The 11291-nt window shown below is 41.1% G+C and overlaps 1 protein-coding gene across 1 annotated transcript; it reads right to left on the bottom strand.

The window, feature by feature from the left end:
* Nucleotides 1-5015: 5015 nt before the first annotated feature.
* Nucleotides 5016-10073, bottom strand: pcare1 (photoreceptor cilium actin regulator 1). The gene is made up of 2 exons (XM_061063371.1): nucleotides 6428-10073; nucleotides 5016-5476 (listed from the first exon to the last, which is right to left on the bottom strand). Exons 1-2 carry the CDS (start codon nucleotides 9742-9744, stop codon nucleotides 5353-5355), a joined length of 3441 nt encoding a protein of 1146 aa, XP_060919354.1. The 5' UTR covers nucleotides 9745-10073; the 3' UTR covers nucleotides 5016-5352.
* Between the last annotated feature and the right edge of the window lie 1218 nt (nucleotides 10074-11291).

Raw genomic sequence — 11291 nt, 5'->3', positions numbered from 1 at the left:
TCATGAGACCCCCCCCCCCCCCCCCCCCCCCCCCCCCTCCCATCTGACAGGGCAAGTCTCCCGCTGTGAGGTGCATGTCATGAAAATGGCAACTCAGGAAGATTTCAGGGGCAGTCCGTCCTGAAATCTTCAGGAGTACAGATGTGAAAAAAAAAAAAAAAGGCTGTATAGAGGCCTTCAAGTAGGTCATGCTTAATAAGTTCATCTCGAGGCCCTGAATTTAATCACATTACCACACAAAAAAATTGGACCATGCAGTTTTCCAGCATGGATTAGCTGTTCTAACTTCACACACAGTGGGAGGAATGGCTTGTATAGGAGGACAAGCAGCTTATTTCTGCCCCGGAGCCCTCTATTTATTTAATCCAGCCGTGTTCGTAACACTCCATGTGGCAAATAGAAATTTAGGATGAAACCTCAATAAATATTGATTCCTACGTTTTTGCTTTGATGCTGGTTTAGGCATGGAAAGAGTTTTTTTAGAGATGGCAGTGACAGCCTGTGGGTTGTTTGTCTGTCTCTTGGTGGCTTCTCCACTATGGTCTAGCCTGAAATATCTTAACGTTTAGCTGATCACCATGAATTACAGCTAAAACAGATATGCTGCCATGAGAATTCAGAGAGGGAAAATCAGTGCAGTCATCAGGTCCAAATATCTCTCTGAATATGATACTTCTGTTTATGATCACACTAGCTTAGTTGAACATTTTTAGATCCACCAGCATGGTAAACTACAATGATTACCATGATTTAGTCACTCTTTTAACCACAGGAGACCTCTGTTCATGTCCCATGTGAAACTGTTCAATCTTTGATGTACGACTGGAGCCTCAACCCATGAGCTTTTCCTAAAATCAGCCTGGACTTAAAGCAACAACATGTAACTTTTCCTCCTTCAAATAGTAGCTTCAGAATCGACTGATCAGCGTCTGTGGCTCAGTCGGTAGAGTCGTCTCGAGGGTTCGATCCCCAACTCTTGCAGCAACATGTCCAATGTATCCTTGGGCGAGACACTTAAACCTGAATTGGTCCAGCTGTAATGTCGGTGGCGTATAAATGCTGGATGGGATTCATTATTTCTGACGGTCTCACTACATAGCAACCTCTGCCATCAGTGTGTGAATGTGTAGGTGTGACATGCGGTGTAAAAGCGCTATCCAAGCTCAAGTCCATTTTACATTTTCCAACCACTCTGTACAGGGAGAATGGCGTTTCCACAGATCTCCCTGGTTGCCTGCTTATAGCACTACATACGTTAAGCAGCGAGGCCGCGGTTCTCTTCCGAGAAGTGTTGATTAGAACTGTCAAGAACGACTGTCGATGTTGTTGATGCTGACGAAATATTAACTTCAATTATTTTTAAAGAGCATTACTATGCTCTGTGCACTGTCTGTCAGCAGCTCTGTGTCCCATCAGACATAAAGCTGTTTGTTTGCTCTTACTGATGTTGTTTCCTTCTCTCTAGATCTTTGATTGTGTTCTGCTTACTCTCTGATGTTGGTCACTTTGGATAAAAGTGCTAAATGAATTGTAGAATTGTAGAAGTGCGTACAGCTTTAAGACACTAGCCAGTTTGCCAGTCACAATTTGCCTAACGGAGGCTGAGGGATACTGTGTACAGAGATATACAGAGAGATGACTGTGACCTTTCAGTGTTTGTCAAACATGTTGAAAAATACAGTAAATTGATATTACACAATGGAATATTTGTGTCAGCTTATATTGCTTCACATTTTATCCATGCTTGTCTAAACTAACAAAAACATGTTTTTGATGCTCTGTGAAGAGTAACTGTGAATAAATGTGATCCCAGAAGGGTTTATTTTTCACAACAGATACAGCTTTAAATCATAAAGGGTTAAATTATACACATAGGTGTCCTATTCGTCGTCAGTCTCCCACTACTTGTTATTCATCTGTATCCAGAATTGGATTGTATTGAAGGTAATTGACCAAAGCTCAATAATGCTTCAGAGTAACAGGCTGTGACACTAGAAATGTAAAAAGATTGCAGACACTTCCAAATCCAAGTTTTTTTTAACACAATATTAAGTTAGCTTTTCAAAAATCCCCAATGTTTTTATAAGAATAGATTATTTCATTATTTCTACATGTGGCATAGCCGACCAGGGTCATTATTTCTGAATATGTAAATGTAAACTTAATGTCTCATCACTTCTTATGAGGAGTATCTTTCTCCCCTGACATTTCGAGGGTGAGGATATAACCTGAAATGTTATATGACGTATGAGATCCTTCCAAACTGTCAAACAGGAGTCAAACAGAAGACCATTAATGCTTCATTTACACATTAGAAGTGAAATATTGCTTCTCCATCCTCTATGCTAGAAGTGGATTTTTTCACTCCAGTGATACCTTAATATCACAGCATGATTCTCCAGCAGAAAACGACTCAATTTCTAACTCTCTATGGGCAACACGGAGCAGGGAAATTAAGACAAATAGAGTATGAAGATACCATTTGTAATATTTGGCTTCCTGTTTCAACATTCATTCATCAGCATGAAGATTATTTTATACAGAGATATTCATTTGGTGTTAAGTTTGAATGTATATATCCTTAAGGAGATGATTTACATCCCGCAGATTTCTCATGTGAAATTCTGCTTCTGAAGCAGCATAACTCATCCACTGTATCGTCCAGCACGTTAGAGAATACACTGATAAATGTATATGGAAGATGTAGAGTAGAGTAGAATAAAATATCTCACATTGTACAGGGTGACCACATTCAGAGCGAAACTCTTTATGAATGCAATAACAAAAAAAGGGACAAAAAAGTTAATAGCATAGCCTTTATCCTAACACAGGGATAAAAAAAACTGCACCGTAAAGAATAAAAACTCAAAGAGAGCTATTTATGTGTCACAATCTAAGGATAACAAACAAAGTGAGATTTTTCTGTCCTAATCTGTATTTCATATCTGTCTGTAAAGCTACATTTTATTTGACTGTAGAGGATTTTTTTTGGAGATGGATGATGGAGTGAGAGAGACCTCTAGTGGAGAAGAGATGGTATTGCAGGCACATCAACATGCAGCCTGCAGCCTCGTTCCTATATGAGTGAACCTGAGGACAGAGATACTAATCCATGGATAAGATTACCACCGATAATATACTGTGGAGGGCTGCTGTAGGGAGAGCAGACACTAAAGTGTTTACATGCAGGGTTCCATCGGTTATTTTAGTTGATAATATAGAGTTATCCAAAGGGGAAAATGATGTTACTCAAGTTGTATTCATACAAATACTTTTGTAGTTCATATCCCTTTCATAGCCAGAGTTGGTTGCAGACAGAAGTGGAGGTATTTAGATGGTGTTTAGGCTTGTGTAACTGGAAGGTGAGTTTCAATAAAGCTTTGAGTAGGCTAATTATTAATAAGAATAGGATGTTCTGGCACAACTTCACCAATTACAACGTGCATGAAGAGAGAAAGGCTTGAACAACAACACTTGTAGTATGAAGATGAACTTTAGAAACAAATTAGACCGACGTGTTTCAGTTTGTGGCCTTCATCAGGGTCATTCTTAACAACCAATAAAATTTATTTTTGTTTTTGTGCATTTTTGTCTTCTGGTGTCCATGCTGATGAATTTGGCCTACAACAAAGTGAGGAGTGAGAGGAGGATGAAAGGGGTAAGAAGGAGAACACTGTACAACATCCCAGCAGATAGTCCGCCATGTGTGCAAATTTTCTCTTTTTCTTCTATGATGAGGTGTTGTTTAAATAGTGTGTTTGATAGAGCTGTTTTTGATCAGAAAAGAAACAATTCAAGTTCTGCTTCCTCCATTTTTTCTCTCCCTGCATCCTCCTTTCCACGCTTAAAGCAAACATTGCTCCCTCTATAAAATGTGTCAATTTCCACCACTGACTCTGTCTACTGTGATCACAGTATAGATCACCTGCTGGGGAATGAGACACGGATATCTCAAAATTATTATTATTTTTTTTTTTTAGATGAATTACACTGCAATGAGTGGCAATGCAATAAAATATGGAGACACATGAGAGTCAGAGGATGGACTCTGACTGCGTTGTCTTGTCCACGGACGAGTAAATTGCATCCCTTTGCTGCATTTGTAAGCTCTACTTTTAAACTGGAACACAATCCTGCAGCACCGTGGAACAGCTGATGTGTGGAGGCAGAGAGAGAGAGTTAGGGTCAAGTAAGTGCACACATTAAAGTTTCTATTCATGTCAGTATTCATCATTTGGCTGCTTTGGTTCCCCTGATGGAAAGTTATCAACAGAATCTTTAGAGCTATCTTCAAAACTGTCTGAGCTCAAGAAAGTCTCAAAGGTGCTTCCATAGCTGACTGCGGTATTCATTAAAAAAAATAAAAAATTGGGAGGTAACGTAACTCTAAAAGACAAAAAAAACAACTTGCAAAAAAAATGATCTGTGTTCGTTAAATGTGAAATGGGCCTTGAGAAGTATTCTATCATTGTATAAGTTTACTGTTGATTTAAATAGTTTGATGGAGATGTTTTATTCAGAAAAATAAAACATGAAAGGACAAAGACAGTTTTTGCTGTTTCTAACCAAGTAGCAACCACAAAACCTCCAAAGCTGAGAAATAATGATGTGCCAAAGTGAAAAGACTGCAATCCCTCATTTCACCACTTGAGGTCATCCCAACAGACCCTTAAGGTAAAAGTATATTTTCCCCATTCTTGCCAACACAGCACAGTGAATTCTTACATAACTCATATAATAAGAAGGCTGCAGTCTAATATACAGTTTATCAAGTCGGTTTAAGTTGGTCTGGTAGCTGGAGAGATGCCCGGTCACTTCCCGAGTACTGCCGAGGTACCCTTGAGGAAGGCAGGGAACCCCCAACCCAGCTCTGGTGCACCCACTGTGTAGCAACCCCTATAGCAATGATTTCTGAAAGTGTGAGCCCAATGAACCTAAAGAAACAGTTGAATTAATTTGAAGCATTACAATATTCAAAACACTGGTTTAAAAAATATATGAGTTGGTTGAACAATTTATAGTTTTATTATGAAGCCAGATAATCAGTTTAATTGTCAAGATAAAAATGTGTCATAACTTGTATTTCATTCTAATATACACATCATGCTCCAACAGGCATGTTCACGCACAGTATAGAAAAAAAAAACGGTATATGTGTACAAGTAAGTATACAAAGAAAACTGAGTTGGTTTTTCCCTCCCACATTTTATTATAAACAAAGTGGAGGTGTGTTATAACAGTGAAGTGGATAGAATTAGTGCTTCCTCTGCTCTCAGGGGAACAAACACCATCATCTTAAATCCTCAGTAAGGCCTGCTAATCCATAATCCCACTGGCCCTTCTCTGGCCCTTTTAGTCTCTGTGCAAGGACTGTCCAACAACACACAAGTCCGGGTGTGATGCAGAGCGTGGTGTGGCTCTGAGGTCTGATTGGCTTCCCCAGGGTTCATCCTCCCTGGTTGGTTCATCATCCAGCCTGTAGGAATGAACGAGAATGTTTACATTAGCAATTAGGGAAGTGGGACAAGTGGGTTGTGTTAGTCCTGCACAGGAATTATGCAAGGCAGTACATCTGAAATTATACATTTACCTTTGATATATGATTTCTTAAATGTTTTAATTAAAACTGTTTTAATAAATGGCAGCCATGTTCTATAAATCAAATGTTGTGTTTAATCCGTAGTCTCACTATATTCTGTGAGAATGTCATTAGATTGTTAAAGTGTTTTAACACATGCACAAAACTACTGAAATTTTCAGAGTGGGCTTATTTTTTACTCTGACTTTACCAGGACTTTGTCTTGACAGCCCACCAGTAAGATGTCCACACAAAATTTGGGGGAGCTGATGTGTGAAAGTAGCAGAAAATATTCAGGAAAATTCATAGCGAATAACCAGGGACGGGGTTTATGATGTTTATATCACAAGACCAGTATGATTGTATAGCAATTAATGAAGTTGCTTCATACTCTCTTCTACTTGTCAGTCTTGTCAGTTATGTCACACTCATTCATTTACACAGTGAATACATCTTATTACACAAAGCATTGATATAGAGGCACAAAGAAAAGTAATCAGTGTTTTTTTATGTCTGCCTCCCGACCTCGCTCTGCGAGAGGTGCTATACCAAATAAACTTTAGGCTACATACTTGCATCCAACCAACCAACATACATGTAATTCAATAGCTGGGTACTGGTATCCTCTATTACTCCATATTTTACTTTAGTTTTTTATGATTAGAAAAACAATTACAGTAAGCAGTGTGTGAAATAACCCGAAAATCATCTGTAGCATTTTATTTCCAGTTGAATTCCAGTAACTACAAATGAAATTACCGTGCCAGTTAGGTTTGTATATTACCCCGAATTGAATGAACAACCATATTAAGTATTAAGGATGGTAACAGAAACATGACAAACACTCACCCTGGTGAATACAATGCTGGTTCACTCCCACAAGTCTCAGCCACTGAGGTCTTTGGGGATCTTGGTGGCAGACTCAGACTTGGCCTTCGGTCAGAATGGCTACGTCTGATAAAAGGCCGAGGTCCTTGAACAGACACAGGAAACCTTCCACGTCTCTCCCAAGCACAAGAGAGAGAAGAAATCCCGCTGGAGGTCCATGCCTGAGGGGGTCGAGGAACTGGACAAGGTGGGGCTTCAAACAGGGATGAAGATGCAGGGCAGAAGACTGAACGAGCATTACTGAATTTCCGAGCACTAGATAAGTCTTCACTGCTGTTCTCCCTCGACCATCGTTGTAGTTTTGGTGAGGCTGGGGGAGATGGCGCTTTGAAGGGATAAGAATAAGATGAATTGTTCTGCTTTGCAGCAGGTGGGCTTGGGAGCCTCCTCTGAACTGCTGGTGGTGTGGGGAGTTTCCTGTTCACAGGGGGGCTAGTTGACGTAGGTTGCCTTTTTATGTTGCTGGGACTGTTAAGTCTTCGATGAAGACTGCTTGGTGTAGAAGGTGTGGATGGTAACATACGACACCTAGACAAAGGTGGGGTGGTAATTGGTTGGCTTCTGACTACTGAAGAGGGAGGCACTGTAGTATTAGGTCCAGGCACTGAAAGGATGCCACCATCTTGTATGTCTTCTTGACTGTCAGCTGGATTTGCTGATACATGACTTGTTGACATACTCCCTGAGTCTGAAAAGTGTCTTTGGTGTATGATCTTTCTGGCTTGCTGGGATAGTGAATCATTTTCCTTTTCTGCCTGCAGTTGAACATTTGATGGACTGGCCTTTGAAGGAGGAGATGTACCTTTTTGATCAGCTCTATCAAAGAAACTAACCTTGGCAGTTTGAGGCATTCCTCCTCTGCTTGGCAGCACTGTCCCTGCCTGAACTGAGGCCCTTAGTCGTTGTGAAACTGAAGCCCTTTTTACTACAGGCGTATTTCTGACCTTTGAAGCCCCATCATCCATAACACCAGCTGAGAGACTTTGGGTCCTTTCGAAGGAATTGTCCATTAAAACTTCCAGTGGGGGTGGAGGAAGACTTTCCAGATCAAAGTAATCACTTTTCTCTAAGAAATTAGAGTCAGGTCTACAGCTAGTTATCCCAGTGACAAGCACAGCTTCAACATTTCCTAAACCGGGCAACACAGGAACACCACACTTCCTTACCCCTTTGAGAGGCCCCAGATCTCTAGGGCTGTCTAGTTCCTCTATTCCTTGACTGAAGGTATCAATCAGTTTTTTGACAGAGTTTCTGCCTCTGTGAAGGCCTGAAGATGGTCGTGGTGATGGAGGAGGACTCGGGGGTGGGGTGGCTTTTATTGGACCGTGGGATGTTTTCTTGTCCTTAATTTGATCTTCTTGCACATCACTGGTTACCTCTTGTTCATTACTGTTGCACCTTTTAAGGTCTTCTTTGCCTTTAAGAGATTGGGGATTACTTTTTTTCTCTTCTAACGGGGGATGTTTGCGATTCATTGCTGGAGATTGTGCCGGTGAGGTTCCTTGATTTTGTTTAGATGGAGTGGTCCTGGCATTTCCACTCACCTTGCTTTTGTTCATCCTCTGCAGCCGCTGGTTCAAATCTTTCTGGGTCCTGGCTAGCTCAAGCAAAGTCGGATCTTCACCTTTGCTCCGCAGGGATTCTGCTGACCTGGAACGCTGCTCCCTATTCACTTGGGTCTTTTTTTCCACGGCCCTCCGAACACATGTCTGAGGCCTTTGGGGGGATCCTTCCTTCTCGTCTGTCCACTGGCGTCTACTGGTTTTAGGGCTTCCGGCTGCCTTTGTTTTCGCGCTAGAGTTCTGTGATGGGACAAACTGTATTTTGCCACTAATAGCATTTTTCATTTTGAGGGTCATTTCTACATTTTGAGGATTCTCTATGCGCTTCGGTGGAAGGCGACGTGGGTGTTGTTGTTCACGGTTTAGAGGGGAAGAATTTGATCGCTTCAGAAAACCAACTTGCACTTCTCCCCTATCTCTTTCCTCGTCTTCATTGTTGTCATCATCATCAAAGGAGACAGAACCTAGCAATGAGTCTCTCTGGTCATTGGCCATTATGGTACATGTAGAACCTAGTGAGTTGAGGGACGTGAGGGAAACACTCGGACTAATTTGTCTTGCAAGCTTTTGCCTTGACACTCCTTGTCTAACGTTCATGGAGGTGTATCCCATTGGACTGACAGGAGTAGTCCTATTGGTCCCATTGGATTCACAACTCTCTCGCCGATAGCGCCTTTCAGATCCAGCAAGGGATTCACTCTCAGCCCCAATACCACTGTCCTCACTGAAGAGAGCAGAATCCTCTGGTCGAGGCTTGTGCAGAGAGGCCATTTCAATGCGAGATAAGAGTTGCATAAGCCTGGTCTCTACTGCACGTTTGACTTTCAGTTTCTCCTCTAAAAGCTCTGTGACAGACACAAAGTACTCTACCGCCTCCACCAAAGCAGAATCCCCAATTCCACCAACCGTCTGGCTCACATTTCGCATCCTCTGTGTGGTGTACTGGAGCAGCTGCTGCAACAAATCCGGTGGGGACTCAATATTAGCGGAGCCAGACTTCAGAGATGAAGAAGATGAGAGGTTTTTTATTTGACTTGGCCAAGCGAGATGTTCTCCATTTTCTTTCAAAACTTTTTCTCCCTCGTCCGCCATCTCTTCCAGTCCCTGGGTTATTTCCTCATACCGCAGAGCCATGAAAGCAACCATAGGCTGCACAGAAACCTGTGTTTGGGTTGCTTGTTCCAAAAGTTCGAGTAGATCGTCATATTTGTTTATGCTAGGATTCAAAAAGGCATATGCAGCTTGGTGGGCTTTTACCAGTGGTTCTGGGAAGTCCACCTTCTGTTCTACTGCTTGTTTGTCCTTGTCCTTCTTTTTTTGTGCCTTAGTACCTCGGGTATTTTTCTTCAGTTTTCTGCCTGGCTTCTTTTCAGTCAAATCTTGTTTATCAACAGTTTTCTCTTTTCTCTGTGAAACTGTGTTGTTGTCTTTGCCTTGACTCCCAATTTTATCAACATTAGGTGCTTCCGAGGCTTGTTCAGTCACAGATCTCTTTTTTTGTGGTGTCAATGGAGCATTTTTCTGTGTTACCTGGATTTGTCCTGCTGCCTTCCTCTCCTTTGTGTCCCCATCTTTGCATCCAGTTGCATAACGATTCTCCTCTTCTTCAAAGTGGGACTCTCTTGGGCTTTCTTGAGGTGCAGGGGGAAGCATTCTCCCCTTCCTCAAGACACCCAGAGTTCCAAAATTGTTACCTTTGGATGGTGAACAACCCATTTCTGCTGCTTTAAAATACAGGCAGATTTGTATGTCTTCTTGGAGACGCCAACACCGCACGGCAGACTGAGCAGTGAATCCAACAAAGAATAGTCAAAGATCCTTAGCCACCTGCTGTATCTGTCATTTTCAGATGTCTGAGGTTGTCGACTCGTTGAAGATCCCTTTCCAAAAGGATGGTACCAAAACAAGATAATGATAAATCCATTTTTTACAACGTTGTCCTACCTGTTATAGATAGGCAAAATAAATCCACATATTGATGGTCATGTTTGTAAAAAAATGTCCTTGTAGCGTGCACATCCCTCTTCATCTTACAGAGGACTAGCAGCTGAAAGGATTAGTGAGGCTTTCAGAGCCTAGCATGCACATATGTCACGTTAAAGCATATAAAACTCATCCACTTGTAAGACGATAATCTCATTTAGATAATGAGGACTGGCTTCAGGTGGCTTTAAATAGCCAGCAAAACAATATCGCCGGAGAGCTATTTCCATTGCAGAGTGAAAATGAATTCAAAAGTGAAAGTGTTTCTTTTCAGTTGCATCTTTTGTAGCAATTATACACGAAAAAACATGCACCAACAGTTTTCTTTTATTAGTAATTATATAGAAAAATCATACCACGTGTTATTTTAAACTTCAATATTCTACAAGTTATTATTTTGGACATATTTCTTCATCATGGCTCAAATGTTGGTCATGAAATTGTTTATTATTTTGGGGAAATTGTTGTTATTTTTTTAAGACTTCTATATTTAGCATCCTATCACCGGAGCTTTGAGGCAAGCCTTAAAATAACTTGAACTGAATCTGCCTCTCGCTAATGAACACTGAAATAAAAAAGGATTGCTGTTATACTTAATTGTTTTAATCTGGAAAAAACATAAAAACAAATGAGTACTGATGACAATGTACACTTAATGTTAAAAGTTGCACTGTAAGGAAGCGTGGGGATTGGGCAAGCAGGTGCGGACCCAGGGGTGTCTCAAAGTTATCCCAGAGGGATAACTACAAAAATCTCAAGCGATAGATTAGAGAGGGGAAAACAACAAACCTGTATGGAGCCAAAACAAGCTTCCTAAACTAAATAATGCAACAAAAAATGATTTACTAAACCACTGCTGACAATCAGCTGACCCAAGACCAAAATTGAGTAGCAAAAAAGTTATATCCTACTCTGGGAGAGTGTGAATGGAAATCTAATCCTCAGAAAGTGTGTTTGTTGTGTTTATATTTACACACACACACAGACAACTAGAGAAAACGCAGGGAGAACCTCTGAATCCTCTGAAGGTGAGATAATGAGTCAGCACAGAGCACTGGAGACGCTGGCCCTTTCCGAATAGCCACAGTTCAGTAGGCAGTACTTTTCAGTAAGGAGCTTCAGTATACTGAACTTTCATGGTCATTCAGTATGCATTTTTTGGGTCCACCTCAGTATACTGAACATTTCAGTATGGATACTAACTTCCTGGTTTCATGCAGTATGGATCCGATGCGTGCTTTCTGGAAATGTGTTATCCGAATTGCCAAGTACCTACTCAA

Source organism: Labrus mixtus, chromosome 18 (assembly GCF_963584025.1).
Source record: "Labrus mixtus chromosome 18, fLabMix1.1, whole genome shotgun sequence".
In the NCBI taxonomy this organism is placed as follows: Eukaryota; Metazoa; Chordata; class Actinopteri; order Labriformes; family Labridae; genus Labrus; species Labrus mixtus.
The sequence above is the reverse complement of the archived record's forward strand: the minus strand, read 5'-3'. Positions and strand labels throughout refer to the sequence as shown.